At 50.7% G+C, this 19,598-nt stretch overlaps 1 protein-coding gene across 1 annotated transcript in view; it reads left to right on the top strand.

Moving 5' to 3' along the window:
* Nucleotides 1-16,756, top strand: part of NKAIN1 (sodium/potassium transporting ATPase interacting 1) — a 55,527-nt gene extending 38,771 nt beyond the window's left edge. The window contains exons 2-7 of the mRNA XM_003415448.2: nt 8,662-8,799; nt 11,164-11,244; nt 12,912-13,109; nt 13,864-13,924; nt 14,568-14,649; nt 14,807-16,756. Coding sequence (XP_003415496.2) covers nt 8,662-8,799; nt 11,164-11,244; nt 12,912-13,109; nt 13,864-13,924; nt 14,568-14,649; nt 14,807-14,816 — 570 coding nt within the window. The 3' untranslated portion in view covers nt 14,817-16,756. The remainder of the gene's footprint in view (nt 1-8,661; nt 8,800-11,163; nt 11,245-12,911; nt 13,110-13,863; nt 13,925-14,567; nt 14,650-14,806) is intronic.
* The last annotated feature ends 2,842 nt before the right edge of the window (nt 16,757-19,598 follow it).

Raw genomic sequence — 19,598 nt, 5'->3', positions numbered from 1 at the left:
AGCTCTCACGGCTCAGTGCTGGGCACAGAGGACAGTCTGACAAGATCCCAGCCCGAGACCTCAAATAATTCCCTACAGTGGGACCTGGGCTGGGACAGAGGGAGGCAGAAGACCCAGGGAAGCCATAGGAAGCGGGCAGAGAGAGAGAACTGTGTGTGTGTGTGTGTGTGTGGTGTGTGTGTCTGTATGTCTGTTGGTCACTGTGAGCAGTGGGTTGGGAACCTGGCAGAGCTGCCCCCATCATCAGCTCCCAGAGGATCTTGGTATCTGTCTCCACTCTTGAGTTCTCTGAGGCAGGAGCCATGGCAGCTTGTTCATCACCATATACCCTGCACCTGGCCCAGGGCTTGGCACATAGTAGGTGCTCAAGAAATATTTGTTCACTGAATTGAGTCCCTAGTAGGCCCATCTCCCCTGACCCTGCCAAAGACCACTGCCCCTTTTAATCTATACTTCGGTGTTTATTTCAGCTTGTGCTCAGCTCTGAGGGCATTCACCTCAGGTAGAACCCGAAGATGGGAGAAGAGCTCAGGAGGGGGAGAAGACTCTCCCCTCATACAAGTCACTGCCCCCCTCAGCTGTCTGTTGGTTTGCTCACCTCCTTAATGAGGGGGTTGGACCAGCTGATCTCCAGGGGCCCTTCTGGCTCTCCTGTCTGTGGCTCCGGTCCCACCGCCTCATTTCACGGATGAGGGGCTGAGTCGAGTTGAATTTTGTCAGCTGCCTCAGAAATCCATTGGGAAAGAGAGGGGCTTGGGTTTGAGGGTATAGAAAGGCTGCTACTGTATACTGAGCATGGACTGTGTGCAACACCAGGCTGAGGGTCCTACACACATAGTCTGAATCTTCAGCATGTGTTACCAGTGAGGAAACCGAGGCTCAGAGATGGGAAGTTACTTGTCCAAGGTCACACAAGTGAGTTAGTGATTCACTGGCCCCGGAGTTCTTCCTGCCTCATCCCTCTGTGAACTGAAGCCAAGAAGAGGTCTGGTACCAGGCTGGACTCAACCCTTCTCCAGATACTTCAGAGGCACCACCTTTGCCACTCCCCAGGCAGCCTGACTTCTGTGTCTAAGGTCCCACGGTGACATGGCTGGAATTTGGGCCAGGGAAGTAGTTGACTTGTAGAACTGACTGGCAAGGGCTTGGGTACAAGAGCCTTCTGATGGGTTTCATGGCCCTGAGCCCAGCCCCCTCCCCGCCCTCTCCACAGCCAGCTTCCTGGAGCCGGGGTGGTCCCATCTGCATTGTTCATCCCTTACCCCCCCCGCCCCCCACCTTGTGTTGGGCTCCTGGGGTTGGCGTCTAGACAGACAAGAGCATCCTACTGAGAACAGAGGCAGCCCTGACTCGGGGCTGAAGGTTCCCATGGCAACCGCATCCCCCTCAGCTGGCAGCTACCCGATAAATAAATAATAAGGGGTGGGGGCAGGGAGCTGAAGGCAGGGGGAGGGGTAGCAGGGGAGCCCCATGGAGGCCTCACTCTGGAGAGGAGAGGGGCTGGTTAGGCTGAAGTAGACTGGGGGGAGGAGGCAGGCATTGCAGTCAGCCAGGCGAGGATGAAGGTGGATGGAGAAAAGTGGCCAGGTGTGAGATTTAGACGATCAAAGAGCCAGGGCTTGATGACAGACTGGTCATGGGGGTAAGGGAGCAGGGAGGAGACCAGGACCTAAAGTTTAGGTGTGGTTTTCTAGCTCATACAACAAGGTGGATGTGGGCCCAAAACATGGAAATCGACCAGGTTTGGGAGTATTGAGTTTATGACATCCAACTGGGTAGTTGGTTATACAGGGGCTTGAGGCTGAAGCATGAGCGAGCAAGTGGCCAGGTTTCCTAGGATGCATTTCCTGGGATGTGTGGAACATGAAGGGGCCAGGATGTGGCTTTGAGGGACTCTAATATTTAGGTCCCTGGGCTGCACCCAAGGTTGAGCTGCACCAGAATCACAAGAGGGGCCAGGGAGGGCAGAGAATGAGTTTAGTTTTTAGCACCTGCAGTGTGCCGAGCACTGCTCTCGCCACGGGAAATACAGCAGTTAGCAGCGTAGACAGGACTCCCTGCCCTCAAGGAGCCTGCCTTCTAATGCAGGAGACAGATGGGAAATACAGCATAGGTGGCACGTTAGTCAATGACGAAGGCCATGGAAAAAAGTTGAGTAGGGAGGGGAAGTCAGGGAGTGCTGCGGAGGAATAAAATTTTATATCAGGCTGACTCTCCTAATAACCCTATGAGGGAGTATCTCAGTCATCTAGTGCTGCTATAACAGAAATTCCACAAGTGGATGGCTTTAACAAACAGAAATTTATTCTCTAACAGTCTAGGAGGCTAGACGTCTGAGTTCAGGGCGCTAGCTCCCGGGGAAGCCTTTCTCTTTCTGTTGGCCCTGGGGGAAGGTCCTTGTCATCAATCTTCCCTTGTGTCTAGGAGTTTCTTGGCTCAGGGACCTTGGGTCCAAAGGACATGCTTTGCTCCTGGTTCTTCTTTCTTGGTGGTATGAAGTCCTACTCCTCTCTGCTCGAGTCTCTCTTTTGTATCTCAAAAGAGATTGACTCAAGATACAGCCTAACCCTATAGATTGTGTCCTGCCTTATTAATATAACTGCCTCTAATCCTGCCTCATTCCTGCCTCATTAACATCATAGAAGTTAGGATTTATAACACATAGCATAATTCCATCAGATTGCAAAATGAAGGACAACCAGACAATACTGAGAATCATGGCCTAGCTAAGTTGACACACATTTTGGGGAGACACAATTCAATCCATAACAAGGAGGCACTGCGAATCATCCCCATTTTGTTGGCAAGGAAACTGAGGCACAGGGAGGTTAAATGACTTGTCCAGAGTTGTATAATAGCCAGTGGCACCAGGATTCTAACCCAGGCAGATGGAGTCTATTGCCCATTGGGCCATCCTGCCTCCAGAAGCTGAAGAAGACAGTGTTGCCGGCAGGGGAGAGAGCACCCGAGGTCAGGTGAGATGAGGAAATGAGGACTGAAACTTATCTGCTGGATTAGTGACTGGGAGGTCGCTGGTGACCTCACCAAGGACCGTTTCAGTGGCCGAGCAGAAAACCACAATATAGTGGGCAGAGTGAGTGGCAGGGGAAGTTCTGGAGACCTTTTACAGTTTTAGATGTGAGAGTGTTGAGAGAAGTAAAACATTAGCTGAAGGGGAATGAAGGGCTTTTTTTTTGTTTTTTTTTTTAAGTGGGAGACTCTTGTGGGTGTTTAGGGCCAGAAGAAAGGATCCCAGGAAGAGGGAGAAGTTGGGCTTATAGTAGAGAAGGGTTGGTAGATAGTGTGAGCTCCTGAGAAGACAGGAGGAAAGAGCGTCTTCCATGCTGGAGACCCGGGTTCAATTCCCAGCCAACGCGCCTTATATCTCATGTGCATCCACCACCCATCTGTCAGCGGAAGCTTGTTGTATGTTGCTAAGATGCTGAACAGATTTCAGCAAAGCTTCTAGACTAAGATGGACTAGGAAGAATGACCTGGCAATCTACTTTCAAAAAAATCAGCCAATGAAAACCCTGTGGATCACAACGGTTTGATCTAATTGTGCATGGGGTGGCTATGAGTTGGGGGCCTACTCAATGGCATTTAGCAACAGCAACAAATGTTTTGGGAGGGAGACTAGGTCATCAGTGGCTGGAGCGGGGGAGGATTGAGGACAATGAGAAGATCTGAAATAGCCATTAAGAGAGTGAGTTTCCCAAAGAAACCTGGTAGGATATTGGGGATCCTCTTGAAGTCAATAATTATGGGTTTATGGGGACTCAGTCCACCCCGTGAAGTGACTTTCTCCAGCAACACTTGGCTTCTTTGCAGGCACTGGGAAAACAAACAATTGGATTTATCCAGGTGTGAGTTTTCCTGACAGATGTGATGAAAAGGCAGAGGCACAAGGGAGTTTAGGCTCTGGACAAAGCTCAGGGCACTCCTGAAGTAAGGGGTCCTGGGATTCCAGCACGGTGAGTTGGGATGTGAAGAAAGGAGAGGTCTGCAGAATGAGAAAAAGCAGAGGGGCGGAGGTGGGGAACCTGATGCCCAAGACTATAGCCATCATCATGAAGGATGCTGGCAAGTGAGCTGGGGTGGTCGGAGAGGGGCCTATCGAACTGAGGGTTTGGAGGCAGAACAGCTACGGTTGATGACACAGCCCAGGAGATGGCCACCGATAAGGAGGAATAGAGGGGAAGGTCATGGTAGAGAAGGAGTTTTTGAGACCGGGAGGTCAAGGTGCCGGATGGGGTGGCTCCTTGATGTGGAAGTCAACCAGGATAATATAGGGGCCAAACCCATTTTCAAAGAGAGGCATGACCTGGAAGCCAGAGGATGCCGAGAGCAGCAGGGAAGAGGGTGGTATAACCACAGGGCCGAAGCCTCAGGGACACAGGGCTGTACAGTTCTGCAAGCAGCTTGGGACCCCAGGGAGCACCAGCCCCACCTTTGGGCCCTAGGAAAACGGGATGAGAGAAGAGAAACAGAGTCACTCAGGAAGGCTGCAAGGAAAGCCACTTCTTCAGGTGCAACATGCAAAGAATATTCTGTGTTTATCCTTATTTGTTAATTATCTGCAGAAGCCCTGAGATAGTTGACTTCGTTTTCTAACTGAAAATACCGATAACTTTGGAACTGAGGTTACGTATAAGACACTGAATCTCAATTTTTAAAAAAGATATATTTAAAACCTATCTCTGCACTCACCATTGGAGAGAGAGAGACAGCATTGTGCAGGCCTGGGTAGAGCATCGACTGCACTGGTTTGTCCCACCTATCTCCTCTACTAGACTCTGAGTTCCCAAAGGGCGGGGACCAGGACTTACTTACTGCTTCAGCATCCCAGGGCCAGCTCAGAGCCTGACACCAAACATTCTGTAAATGCATAAATGAGGACCTCTGGTGGGTGAGAGAATGTCAGATGTTGGACTGATGGATGGATAAATGGCAGTGGGTGGGGCGTGAATGAATCATTGGTCAATGGGAGCTGGAGGGATGGCTGGATGGCAGGATGGCTGCTCGATACCCTTAGCATCACACGGACAGCCTGTGCTCCATGTTCAGTGGAAGGAGAGATCCCTTTGGGCCAGAGCAGTCAGAGAGGTCCTCCTAGAAAAGGAGAGATTGAGCTGCACTGTGGAGACCAAGGAGTACTTGGAGAAAAGGAAAGGGAAAGGCAGGTGGGACGTCAAGTGTCGTTTCAGCTGCTTGGGGACAGGAGCTGACAGAGTAAGGGATTGAGCCAGATCCTAGCAGGCTTTCAGTGCCAAACTAAGGAGCTTAGATAAGCCTGCTATTAATTGAATGAAAAGAAACGAACCCATTGCCATTGAGTTGATTCTGACTCATAGCGACCCTATAGGACAGTATAACTGCCCCGTATGGTTTCCAAGAAGGACCAGGTGGATTTGAGCTGCTGACCTTTTGGTTAGCAGCTGTAGCTCTTAACCACTATGCCACCAGGGTTTCCAATAATTAGCCTCCATTTACTAAGCCTAAGGATCCCTGGTGGCACAGTGGTTAAAGTGCTCAGCCGTTAACCAAAAGGTTTGCGGTTTGAACCCACCAGCCAGCTACTCTGCAGGAGAAAAATATGGCAGTCTGCTTCCATGAAGAGTACAGCCTTGAAAACCCTATGGAACTCTTCTACTCTGTCCTATAGGGTTGCTATGAGTCAAAATCAACTTGACGAAAGTGAGTTTTGTTTTGTTTTTGTTTTTATTAAATCTAATTGTCTGCTAGTTTATGTGATGTCACCATAGTCTCACAACAACTTCTCAGGAAAGGGATAATCTTCCCTATTTATAGTCATTGAGCCCTGGTGCCACAGTGGTTAAGAGCTCAGCTGCTAACCAAAAAGTTGACAGTGCGAATCCACCAGCCGCTCCTTGGAAACCCTGTGGGGCAGTTCTACTCTGGCCTATAGGGTCGCTGTGAGTTGGAATCACCTGGACCGCAATGGGTTTATAGTCAAATAAGCTCAGAAAGGGAAAGTGACTTGCCCCAAGTCACACAACAGAGCTGGAATTTGAACTTGGGGTTTAAGTGACTCCAAAGTTTCCTTTTTAAAAAACTATCCACTCTGCTCAGCCTGTCAGTGAGGTCGTGGGGAACGGAGAAGGGTCTTGAGTGGGGCGGGGGAAGGTAGTGGTGATGTCATGTATTAGGTGTGCATATCTGGTGGGGTGCCCCCCCAGCTACACTGTGAACCTGAGCATCTCTGTCACAGTCTGCTTCTCCATCCTCTGATGGGGACCTCCTCCCCCAGATCAGGTGCCAACTGAGCAAGAGCATCAAGCTGGACCCCAGACCACCAGAGCTCCTGTGGCTTTAGGGTCAGGGTAGAAGGGGAAAGAACAGAAGTGAAGGAGGAGCCTTCAGGAGAGGGAGCAGTGCACAGAGACCTTGGCAGTGGGCCCTTAGCCAGCCTGGGGAGTTTCTCCCCCAGGGTCAGCAGGCCATTGCCATCAAAGCTGGAAGGGCCCTTGGAGATCATCTGGTCCAGTGCCCTCTATGTATGAAAGAGGAACCTGAGACCCAGAGGGAAGGTGGCCTGCTTAAAGTCACCAAGGAGCCAGTGGTAGACCTTATACTAGAACCCACACTTCTGACTCCTAGGCCAATGCCAACTGGGAAAGGTGGTGCATCTGTGCCAAGATGGGACAGGTGGCAGAGAAAGGAAGAATGACTGCCTCGCTCTGCCACCAACCTGCTGTGTGACCTTGGGCAGGTCACTTCCCCTCTCTGAGCCTCATTTTCTCTTCAAAATAAGATAATGATCCTAACCCTGCCTTTCTGCCAAGGAATATCCAGTGAGAGGTGAACTTGGAAAGCTCTTTACAATCTGCAGAGGCCGAGGAGGAGAGTCACTAGCAAAAGACAGGCTGACGCCAGCTGGGTAGGTGCCAGGATTGGGTTTGGCACCACCAGGCTCCCCTCACCCCCCTTGCCCAAGTCTGTAGCTTCCTTGGTCTCTGCCCAAGCTTTGCCATCTGTGCAGCAGCATCAGCTCTACCTCCTGCCTCCCTGCCGGGAAAAAGGCTTCTGGGACCTTCTGACTTCATCGGAACCTTCCCCCTCCTTCCCCAGCCAGACTTTCTTCTCTGTCCTTCTATTTTAGTCAGGATTCTTGTTTGGAAGTGACAGAAATCAGAAGTAAAAGTGGAGAGAACTAGCTTTAAGCATGGCGAGATCCAGGACCTAAAACAATGTCATAAAGACACTCCTCTAACTTGTTCACTCTTGCTCCCTCACTCTCTCTCTCTGTCCCTTAGTTGTGGCTTCCTCCTCAGGCAGGCTGCCCCCCTGAAGTGGCAAAGACAGCCACCAACAGCTTCAAGCTGACAGCATACCCATTCAGGTATCCCAGCAGTTAGAGAACATCTCTTTCCTGATTGCCCCAGCAGATATCTAGGGTGACTCTCAGGGCCAATATCTTTGATTATTTGGCGAGGCCAGGATCCCATGCCAACCCCAGAAGCTAGAAACGGAGTCAGTCCCACCCCAGGCACGTGGACGGAGTGTGTGGGAGGTGGATCTCCTAAACAGAGGTGCATTTTGTCACCAGAAGACAGGGTGTTGAGCAGTCAAAAACAATGAGTATCCTTGGCACCTTTGTTCCTAAACGCGTCAGCTGAAAGTTTGTACCAATGGGCTGCTTGGAAGGGGTGTTGATTGACTCCCTTATCAGTCAGCTTGTGCTGCAGAACAAATCACTGCACAACTTAGTGGTTTAAAACAACCGTTTTATTTAGCTCATAATTCTGTGGGTCAGCTGGGAGAATCTTCTAGTCTGTGGCTGGTTTCTGAATGATCTAGGATTACCTCACTCCCATATCTGATGGTTGACTGGCTGTCAGCTGGGATGCCTTGGTTCTCTCTTCCATGCAGCCTCTCATCCTCCAGTAGGTTAGCTTGGCTTGTTCACAAAGTGGTCTCTGTGTTGTAAGTGAAGCAAGTGGGCAAGCTCCAATACACAAGCATTTTTCAAGCTTTCACTTGCATCGTCTTTACTGAAGTTCCATTAAGCAAAGCAAGTCACATGACCAAGCCCAGAGTTAGCATAGAAGAGTACTTACTACCAAAGAGCATGGAAATGGGGAAAGGAAGACTGAAGAATTTTGCAATCTACTGCAGCTCCCTCCTAGAAGGGGAGTGAAGAAAAGCCCTTTCTCTGTGACCCTTGGATCATGGAAAGAATTCATGGGCCAGGGCAACCTCCAGAAAAGGGTCCTTGGAAGAGGTGGCTTAGGTTCAGGGACTTCTCTGGGCCCTCCAGGGCCAGGACTCAGCTCTTGAGCTTGGGCTAGGAGAGTCTGGATCCTAACTCCACTGGCTGACAGCTGCATATGGAAGGTGCAAGAGCTTGAGCTGGTAGTGAGGAGGGCCTCCTTGGAGGAGAGGAAGGTGTTCTAAACCCTGGCTACAAATCTCTTTAGTCTGTCCCAAAGTGATGACCAGGACTTTGCACCACTCCCCCCACCCCAGGTTTGCCCCCACCTGCCAGCATCCCTTTGGTACTCAGAGGCTGGGATGGCTTTGGGACTTGGGTACAATCAGACCATGGCTCCTCATCACTGTGGTAACTGATGTTACCTGCTCCACAGGGTCAAGGAGGGGTCCCTGTGACCAAGACCTCAGCCTACTCTCTCCCCACAGGTGGCTGCACTGGAGCGGCAGATCTTTGACTTCCTGGGCTACCAGTGGGCCCCCATCCTAGCCAACTTCCTACACATCATGGCAGTCATCCTGGGCATCTTTGGCACAGTGCAGTACCGCTCCCGGTACCTCATTCTGGTACGGCTCACCGAATTCCTCCCTAAGCTGGCCTCTTCTCCTCATTCCTACCCACCCCACCCTGCTCCTCTAGCCAGAACTGCCCCCCACCCCAGGCACCCAGACTCCTGCTCTGTCTTGGCTCCAGCCCAGCTGGTGGGGTGGATGCCCAAACCCCAATGCATCTTTGCTCAGCAGAGACAAGGTTGGTATTTTTCCTAAAGAATTTCCTAGGGAAACAATCCGGCTATTAACAAGATGTATAATTTAGTGAGTGCCTACCATGTGCCAGGCATGCTGCTAAGAGTTTTGTATGCTTTCTCATCTTTACAACAGCCCTGTGAGGTATGTCTTACCACTCCATTTTCCAGATGAGAAAACTGAGCCTCAGAAAGGCCATGAGGTTTCCTAAAGTCACACAGCCAGTAAGCGGCAGAGCCAGAATTAGAGCATCAGATCCAGAGGGAAAGCTCTTGCCACGTCACCATGCTGCCCCAGTAAGCCAGGGTGAGAGGCGAACCAGTGATGAGCTTCATCTTTAGTTTCTCAGAAGCATATTCTTGTCAGCTGGTTACCGTGATGGATTTGACCATTCAGGATGGCTTAGTGTCTGTCCCTGCTGGCTAATGTTCATTGAGGATCTGGTCTAGAGTGGCTAGTGTGGCTTTGAGGTCAGTGTCTACCTGCACTTCAATCCCAGGAGTCAGATTTTGTCCCCAGCGCCCTCGCTCTTCTTCCTCACTCCAAGCCGTGGCACCCATGGTCTCTGTCAAGCTCCTGTTTTCAGCTAAAGTCACCTATGGCTCCTGTTATTCCTCAATGATCCTCTCTTGAGGGAAAAGGCATTTTGGGTAGATTTACTACGTAAATGTTTGACACCCATAATAACAATGACACCCAATGTCATGCTGTCACCAGAGCCCACTCATACTCATTCTAGGGCTTCCCCCCACCTCCCACAGGCCAAGCTCCAAGGGGCCAGGTGAACAGGGCCCTTCCAAAGCCCTGTCTCACCTAAGATAAGAGAACCCTTCTCTCTGGTTCGCAGGTAAGCCCTAGGCACCACTGTGAACATCACTGTCTGCCAGGTGACAGCCACTGGAGTCACAGGCACAGGACTTGAGTGGAAATAACCAGCCCCCGAAGCTACTCTGACCTCTTCCTCCCTAGCCCTTTGCCATGGGTGGGGTGCTCTTCTCCCCAGAACTGGCCACATCTGGGATGTGGGAGAACTGAAGGGCCATTCCCAGACCTTTCCGTCCCTGTCCTCTCCAGCCGACCAGATGGAAGGATTGCTGGGGCTGCAGCAACTGGCCTGGGTCACTCAGGTATAGTTTCCAGAGCAAGGAGGGGAGGGAAGGGAGTGACATAGTGAGAGCTTCCAGGGCCCAGGCTGTGACTTCCTTTCCATCTTTGCAGCCTCAGCATGGTCTGCTCACCCCAGCCTTTCTCCAGGCCCCACCCATTGCCCTGCCTCCACCTCCCTCATCCCTTATACCCAGGCTTTACCAGCCACAGCCATGTGTGAGATGATGCTGTACGTTTATACTCGGGCACCAGGCTGTGAGATAACTTCCTGTCTGTTTTAACCTGGAGCTCCCAGCATCCTTAAACTTCTGCTTCTACTTACCTTCTCCCAAAGGATCACAACCACTTCCAAGAATCAAGGCTTCTTCCTAGGCAGTGACGAGGTCTCCCATTCCTTCCTCCCCCTCTAGAAAATTTCTGTCCTCCGCCTCAGGCTTTCTGACATCCCACTTTCAGCCACCAGCTGTGGCCTAACATGCAACACTTTCCAAGGCACTTCGTATAGCTATTGAGCGACCCATCTATTCCTGGGTGTCTGCTGTGTGCTGAATAAGGCAGGCAAGGTCCTTGCCCTCTAACCATCTGGAACATGTTTCTAAAAGTGTCATCCACACCACAGTCCACTAGGGATGGTTTTAAAAACTCCCGTGCTCCATGCTAGAGATTCAAAATCCGTAAGTCTGGCGGTGGGACCCAAGAATACGGATTTTTAACAAACTCACCAGGTGATTCTGTTATGTTCTAGAGACTGGTGCTCCAGTGGGTAGTGTTCTCTGCAGGGTGAATAGCATTAGCCACCAGCTCTAAACACTTCCCAGTTGTGTGATCTTGGACAACCTAAACCTCTCTGGACTTCAGTGACTTATCTCTAAAGAAAGGACAGTGCCTACCTGGCAGGGCTGTTAGAAGGACTGAGTGGATGTAAAAATGATTTGCAAACTATGAAGTGCAGTCTAAGTGAGGTCTTGTCATCATTCCCCTGCAAAAGTCTCCTCAGTCCTTGAGCTCCATCTCCATTGATGCACCCCATCCCCATTACCCCAGGCCCTACCCTGATCCCACCTCTGCTTTTCCCAGTATGCAGCCTGGCTGGTGCTCTGGGTTGGCTGGAATGCATTTATCATCTGTTTCTACCTGGAGGTTGGACAGCTGTCCCAGGTAAGCTTCAGACCTCTCGGTACCATAGGATAGAGCTTTCCATTCCCTACCCCAAGGGTTCCAAGTGTGCTGTGGGTTTGGGCATCACCTGTTGGAGAGGCTTCCCTCTACACACCCAATCTGTGCTCCCCAGCCCCGACCCTAACATTTTGTTTCTGGTCTCCTGTTCATTTCTTTAAAACAAATGATGGAGCAGATAAGGCTGAAGAGAAGTTTGTGTGAAGATGGACCAGGGGTCCCAACTGACCACAAGCTCAGTGAAAACCAAGAGTATGTGGTGGCCCAGAAAGCTATCTTTAGTTCCCATTAATAGAGATAGAATGTTCAGAGCAAGGGATGCAAAGGTGCCACAGCACTTTTATTGCTTCGACCACAGAGAACTGGGTCCACTTCTGATCAATAGTTTGTGAAAGGGTAAGAGACTAATTAGCATTTGTTCAGGGAAAATTGAGCAGACTGTCGTATGGGAAGCCCTGGTGACACAGTGGTTAAGAGCTCGGCTGCTAACCAAAAAGGTCAGCAGTTCAAATCTACCAGCCACTCCTTGGAAACTCTATAGGGCAGTTGTATTCTGTCCTGCAGGTTTGCTATGAGTTGGAATCGACTCAAGGGCAACGAGTTTGGTTTTGTGTCATGGGGAAGGAACCATGGTACACCGTGGTTAAGCACTGAGCTCCTAACCAAAAGATTGTTGGTGTGAACCCAGCAGTCGCTCCGCGGGCGAAAGATGTGGCAGTCTGCTTCTGTAAAGATCACAGCCTTGAAAAGGCTGTGGGGTGGTTCCACTCTGTCCTGTCCGGCTGCTATGAATCAGAGTCGACAGCGACGGGTTTGGTTTATACCACATGAAGAACTATTGAAGACAGAGAGAATTTAGCTTGGAGAAGAACAAGCCCAGGAGAGCTTTTCAGAGTTAAGGGAGGCAAAAATATGTGAGTAAGAGCATTGGCTTTGTAGTCTGACCCTGCTAGATTCAAATCCTAGCTCTAACATTTCCTTCCTGGGCAAGTGGCTTAACCTCTCTGAGCTTCTGTTTATTCATCTATCAAGTGGAGATAATTTCAACCCCAACTTTATGTGGTTGCTAAGAGGGTGAAATGATATCATACACTAAGTGGTTGGCAACTGATCAGCACACAGTGAATATTTGTTAGCTGAGTGAGTGAGTGAATTGATGAATAAATGGACACACACCCCTGGTTAAGAACTTTTGGTTTAAGTTAGCCGCATCTCCATTTAATAAATGGAGAGACCCAGGATCAAAGAAATGAGGTGTTTGCCCAGTGTCAAACGCAGGGAGAGCAGTAGAGAGGCGAAATGAGCCGTGAAAGGGCCTATACTGAAGATTACACCAGTGAGTGGGAAATTTGACCCTGTCACTGTTAATGCCCCATCCAGCCCTGAAATTCGGGGATCCCTTTTGTAGGTTAGCGCCTGCCCCTTCCTTCCCAGCGATAGAAAAATGATGCCTACACGGTCATCGAGCGCCACCTACTGGCCAAATTTGGACTTACAGATGCAGACTTCCCTGCCCTTCACAATCAGGCCAGGCAAGAAGCCTGCTGTAACAGTCCAGGTGTGAAGTAGGCCTTACAGAGGGTCTCCCGAAACCTGGGGAGTATCCCTCTCTCCTCCTTGCTCAGTATCCCAGGCCCCTCTGCCCCCAGGACCGGGACTTCATCATGACCTTCAACACATCCCTGCACCGTTCCTGGTGGATGGAGAACGGTCCAGGCTGCCTGGTGACACCTGTCCTGAACTCCCGCCTGGCCATGGAGGACCACCATGTCATCTCCGTCACTGGCTGCCTGCTTGACTATCCCTACATTGAGGCACTCAGCAGTGCCCTGCAGATCTTCCTGGCAGTGAGTCCTCCTGTCCTGCTATCTCACACAAACACACCCCCCAGAGGTGGAAGCTCCCACTCCAGGCCCTTTGTCAAGCTCTGGTTAAGAAAGGGATGAATCTGGGCCTTCCAGCCCTCCTGTCCTGCCCAGGCCTGTGTCCATACCTTGTACCACCTCCCTTCACCCCTGCTGCAGTGCCCATGCAGGGAGTGAGGAGATAAAGGAATAGGATGATGCATCCAATAATGAGTCATTCCTGGGTTTGAATCTCCAGTACTCCTGAGGTGTGACCTTGGACAAGTCACTTGCCCTCTCCAAGTTTGTTTCCTTGTTTGCAAAGAGGAATGACAATACCCATCTCATATGAGTTTTCAGAATAAAATAAGGAAGTGCCTGTAAAATGTGAAAATGGTTCCAAAATAATAATAGTTCATGTTTCTAGAAGAGGTACCCTGGGCCAGCCCTGTTCTGGGCACTTTATACACATAATGCCACATAATCCTCTCAGCAACCCAATGCCATATTGCCCAAGTCCATCTGGAAAGCTGAGGCCCAAGAAGGTGAAGTAATTACCTGTCCAAATTTACACTCTCAGAACAGAGAATGGAACCAGGTATGTTTGACTTTAAGGTGCAGTCGTCTAACTTGAAGTTGTTAGGGGTTTGCCTTCATCCTGACACCCCGTCCCCCAGCCAGGTGGAAAGGACCTGGCAGGAGTCAAGGAGAGGCTTTCTTCTCCTTACCCCCCTTGACGTGCTGTCCCTCCCCCCAGCTGTTCGGCTTCGTGTTCGCCTGCTACGTGAGCAAAGTGTTCCTGGAGGAGGAGGACAGCTGTGAGTGTGGAGCCCCTAGGGAAATGGGGAGGCTTGGCAGCCCGCCACCTAGCGCCTTCAGCACCTTGGACAGGGGCCCGAACGGGCTGCGGCGGGAGGGACCCGTGGTTGGCCCAGGGGACCCTCTGTGGGGAGACCAAAGGTGGCAGGAGTGAGTGGAACTCTGCATAGCCAGCCCATTGTGGGCTAGGGCCCAACGTCCAGGGACCCCTTCCATGGCCCCAATACCGCCCCATATCCTCCCCACTTAGGCTCTGCCCGTCTGAGGGGCTCTGCAAACCCCACCTCTGCCTGGCCAGCCCCTTTCCAATCTCTCTCCACCCCGCCCCCAAGGGCCTTCTCCCTGATAAGCCCGTCCCGCCCTTCAGACTCCACCCTCTCAGGGCGTTGACCCACACGTGGTTCGGCTCCTCGGAGTCCCGGCCCTCATAGGCTCATCCCTCAGGATCTGGCCTCAAAGCCTCGCTTATAAGGCCCTGTTTGGGGTCTGGCCCTCAGAGCCACGCCACCCCTGGCTTCTCTGGCTTCTGTTCCAGGGGATAGGGGTCCTGCACCTTCTGTCTTCCCTATCAGGACCCAGATTCCTATACCTTGCCTTCCCCCCAGACACACCCCTAATCATGCCCCACTTCCCCGTCCGCAGTTGACTTCATCGGTGGCTTTGACTCCTACGGTTACCAGGCGCCCCAGAAGACGTCGCATTTACAACTGCAGCCTCTATACACGTGAGTCAACGGCTCCTAGCAGGGTAGGTGGGGGGCCTGGGATGTTAGTGTTGGGGGAAAGAAGCGGAGGGAGGAGAAGAGAAGGCAGTCGGGTCTCTCCGCCTCCGTACCTTTGGACTCTACTCCGTAACCCCCAACCCGCCTTTGTTTCCTCCAGGTCAGGGTAGCTTCTGCCCCGCGCCCTCCCCGGCGCCACGCCCTTGGCGGCTGGACTGACAGCGGACCGCTAGCTCGGGCCAAGATGGGCAGGCGCGTCCCCTGGCGGCTGGCGGAACGACTACAGCTTGAGCCGGCTCGACCTGGGTTTGCAGCCAGAGAAGCTGTCTTGGACTTGGACTTGGCTCTTTGCAGCCCAGACTTCAGGGGTGGGGCGGGGCGGGGGAGGGGTGTCGCGGGGTTTGTATTTTTTTATCACAGCCCCGGCGTGCTCTGGGGCCTTCCTCCCTCCTCCTCCTGCGTCTCCCTTTCACCCTTCACCCCACATCCTGCTTTCTGTCCAGAGACAAACAGCAGGAAAGACAGGCTCAGCACATACATTCACCAGCCCTGGGAAAAGACACCGTGAACTAAGAGCAGGAGTCCTAGGTTCTAACTGCAACTCCATCCCTGACTCTCTGTGTGACATCTGACAAAGCGTTTGTCCTCCCTGGGCCTCAGTTTTCCACCTTGAATAATTTAAATAATCCCTTAGCAGGTAGAACTCTGTCTGACCTTCTCATTTGGCTCTCAATTCCTTGGGCTAGGCTGGAATTATTCCCGTTTTGCATATGTGAAAACTGAGGTCTAGGGATGTGAAGCAGTTGGCTTGAGGCCACACAGTTAGGCATTTGGTGGACCCAGGCCTTGAACACAGTGTACTTTGTGTTGTTTCAGACTCCAAACACCAGAGGATGGTCTCTGAATTCCATTTCCAACCCCCTTCTAGCTTGGACACTCTAGAACCCATGTAATCTCCAACACACACACACACCATCAACACCACTTGCCAATGTCTCTCTTAAAGCAATATACCCGTTCTCTTTTTGGGAACCAGAAGGACGGAGCCCAAAGCCCTGAATTCAGCCTAACCCACAGGGAAGCCTTCTTAGACTCAGCCTCTGACCACCTTTGGCAAACCTTTCAAGCTCTCTCCTCTAGTAAAGGGGAAGCCACAACCCAACCGCCCCACCCCCTTCAGGTCCCTGAGGCTGGATCGGCTGCATCTATGATCCCCTACCCTTCAGCAACACCATCAACCCCGGAAGGCTTCATCCACCTCACTAGTTGGAAGACCTGTGGATCTAGAGTGGAAGCATTTACAGATCACTCCACTAATCACTCCAATATCCAGAGGCAAACTTTAAAGCCCTGAGGAGTTCTGAAGGGGCAGAATGGGGGTGTTGGTAATGGGGGGCATTGGAAGGGCAGGCACCCCCACCCTTCCTTGGAGCAGTGTAGAGGTGGGAGCTCATTCTCCCTGCCTCCTTCCACAGATACCCCTGAGGACCCTGCGGTTTGTGCACAGGCTGGTGAGTCCTCGAGCAGAAGGGGCAGGCCTCAGTCTGTGAAATGGGAATGGCCCTGGGTTAGGAAGGAGGATGGGAGGCGCAGGGAAACCCAAGGGAGCCCAGACAGTGCAAACCATTTGCACACCTGAGCCTGTCCATGGCGACTACTCTGCCCTTGCTCTCCACCCTTGGATCTAGCATTTGCTACTCTATAAGGCGAAATATCCTGGAGCTAGGACCACCTCCCCCACCACCACCACCATCCCATCTGCAGTGCTGTGCCATGGAGCCAGCCGCAGGAGTTCTGCTGGCCACCAGGACCACTGAGCCTGGCCAGCTGATGGGTACAGCTCCAGAGGGGTGCAATTCCCCTTCAGGCTGTGCTAGCTCCTGCCTCCAGCCCCCTCTCCTACCAGCTGTCATCTTTCCCCACTCCCACCCCACCCCATCCCTCTTTCTACTCAACGGGTTTAGCCGCTGGTGCTTTGAAGCCTTTCGTTTTTATAAGATGGTTTTTGCAAGGGGACCAGGTTCTCTTCTCACTGGGACATTGTGAGACGGGAGTGTTCCCTGGGTCTTTGTGCAGGTGGGTTGATTAAAGACGGTGATTTCTTCTCTGTCTTCCTGTCCTTCTGCCCTGTGAGTCAGCGGGACCTTCTAAGGGAGAAGTCCCTCAATGAGGGTGGGCAGGGATGGGGTTGACGTTGTCATCCTCATTATCAAATATACCTGGGCACTCTCGTGTGCCTCTGGCTGTGTGGTTTTGGACAAGTCACTCTCCCTCTCTTCATCATGAAACAGGTTGGACTAAATCAGTGGGTTCCCAAACCTGGCTTCACAGTCCCTGGGAGAGCTTTCTATTTTTCTGATTAAGTGCATTTTAAGTTTGTGCTTCTAAATAGTTGTCTCATCTTGGCTCTACCCTTTCTTCCTGGCAATTCAGCTTTATGGCTTCATTATAAGCCGTCAGACAGAGCTTCAGACAGATTCCTGTGTCCCACCCAGGATATAATGGCTCTTTTCCTGTCAATACAGTCCAGGAATCGATTTTTTTTCTTGAACAGGTAATATGTATATATGGCATTCTTTGGCTCATGGCCCCTTTCCTCCATCTTCATGGTATATACCCTTGCCTCCTTTTCAAGGAGCCAAGGGAGTGCAAATGGTTACGTGAGCTCGGCTGCTAACCGGAAGATTGTCAGTTCAATCCCAGCCAGCAGCTCTGCAGGAGAAAGACCTGGTGGTCTGCTTCCATAAAGATTACAGCCAAGAAAACCTATAGGACAGCTCTGCTCTGTCGCATCTGGTCACTATAAGTTGAAATAGACACGTTGGCACCTAACAACAACCCCTTTTTTACATTTTTCCGTAAAGGAAACTCACTGCCATTAAGTCGATTCTGCTTCATGGTGTGTTACAGTGTAAAACTACGCCGTAGGGCTTTCTTGGCTGTGATCTTTGCCGAAATAGATCACCAGGCCTTTCCTTGGCACCACTGAGCGAGTTCCGACCACCAACCTTTAGGTTAGCACTCGAGCGCAAACCATTTGTACCACCCAGGGAACTTTTCCATAAATAGTTATCTTAAAATTTATACAAATATTCTCTCTCTTTTTTTTTAAGCACAAATAGCAACATGTTCTACCCTTTTTCACTTGACACTGAATCTGGGAAATCTTTCCCTCCCACAGTGACTCGGTAGCATCGGTATTTTTGTCAGAGATCCCCAGGAGGTCCTAATGTAGCCATGGGGTAAGAACAAGAGGGTCTTACATAAGGGTACCCTAGTTACTTTGTGCAAACCCCTATGGACCATTCCTGATCATGAATAACACATGACAACTGGGATCCCAAGGAAATAAGTCACAGACATTGCCCTTGAGAAATTTATGATCTACTGGCGAACCCCAGGATTGGTAAGTGGAAGGGTGAATGCTGGTACCAGGCGGCAGATACTGAGGACTCTGTGGAGTTCAGATGAGAGGAGATCTGAATATCCTGGGCAGGGACAACAGCATGAGCAAAAGTGTGGAGGCGGGAGAACTCATGATGTTTGGGATAAGAAGAGCAGGAAACTAATCGGTTGGAAGAAATGTCTGCATTTGTGTTAGTTTTCTATTGCTACCATAACAAATTACCCCTTTAGTGACTTAAAGCAATAAAAATCTATTATTTTAGGGTCTTACTAGGCTAAAATCAAGATCTCAGCAGGGCTACATTCCTTCTGGAAGCTCTAGAGGAGTGTCTTGTTTCCCTGCCTTTTCTAGCTTCTAGAGGCTGCCTGCATTCCTTGGCTCACGGTCCCTTCCCCCATCTTCAAAGCCAGCAACATCTCTCTGAAGCTTCTTCTAGCTGCACATCTGTCTGACAACAACTGGGAAAGGTTGTCTGCTTTTGAGGACTCATGTGATTAAACTGGGCCCACTGAGATAATCCAGGATAACCTCTCCCATCTCAAGGTCCTTATTTTAATCACATCTGCAAAGTTTCTTTTGTTGTGTAACATATTCCCAGGTTTTGGGGATTAGGATGTGGGCATCTTTGTGGGCCATTGTTCTGCCTACCACAGGGAAGGAGTTGTATCCAGGTATTCCAGTTGCTGTCCGTCAGCTCTGACTCTTGGCCACCCCATGTGTGTCAAAGTAGAACTGTGCTCCGTAGAATTTTCAAGGCTGATTTTTCAGAAGTAGATCACCAGGCCTTTCTTCTGAGGTGCCTCTGGGTGGACCTGAACTTTCAGCCTTTTGGTTAGCAGCCAAGCATGTTAACTGTTTGTACCACCCGGAGATTCCATATCCAGGTATTGTTGTTGTGGGCTATCGAAATGATTCACGCTTATAGTTACCCTATAGGACAGAGCAGAACTGCACCACATGGTTTTCTAGGCTGTAAATCTTTACGGGCACGTCACTAGGAATTTTCTCCCAAGGAGCAGCTAATGGGTTAAAACCACTGACCTTTCAGTTAGCAAATGAGTGCTTAACCATGGCAACACCAGGGCTCCTGTATCCAGGTATCACAGCCCTAAGTGTCAAACCCGAGTGTGTCTGCCTGGTGTGATGGCAGTGGCAAGCTATTGAAGGATTTTGAACATAAGCTACTCAACTAGAGCTGTCCTTTAGAGAAAACTGGCAGGGTCTGAAAGAGTAGGAGCCAGAAAGTAGTATTGTGTCATTTTATTTGGATCCACAATCAATGCCCATGGAAGCAGCAGTCAAGAAATCAAACGACGTATTGCATTGGTCAAATCTGCTGCAAAGGACCTCTTTAAAGTGTTAAAAAGCAAAGATGTCACTTTGAGGACTATGGTGCCATGGTACTTTCAGTTGCCTCATACACATTCGAAAGCTGGACAATGAATAAGGAAGACCAAAGAATTGATGCCTTTGAACTATGATATTCACGAAGAATATTGAATATACCATGAACTGCCAGAAGAACGAACAAGTCTGTCTTGCAAGA

This window comes from Loxodonta africana, chromosome 3 (genome assembly GCF_030014295.1).
Source record: "Loxodonta africana isolate mLoxAfr1 chromosome 3, mLoxAfr1.hap2, whole genome shotgun sequence".
NCBI lineage: Eukaryota > Metazoa > Chordata > Mammalia > Proboscidea > Elephantidae > Loxodonta > Loxodonta africana.
This window is presented reverse-complemented; position numbering and strand designations above follow the sequence as displayed.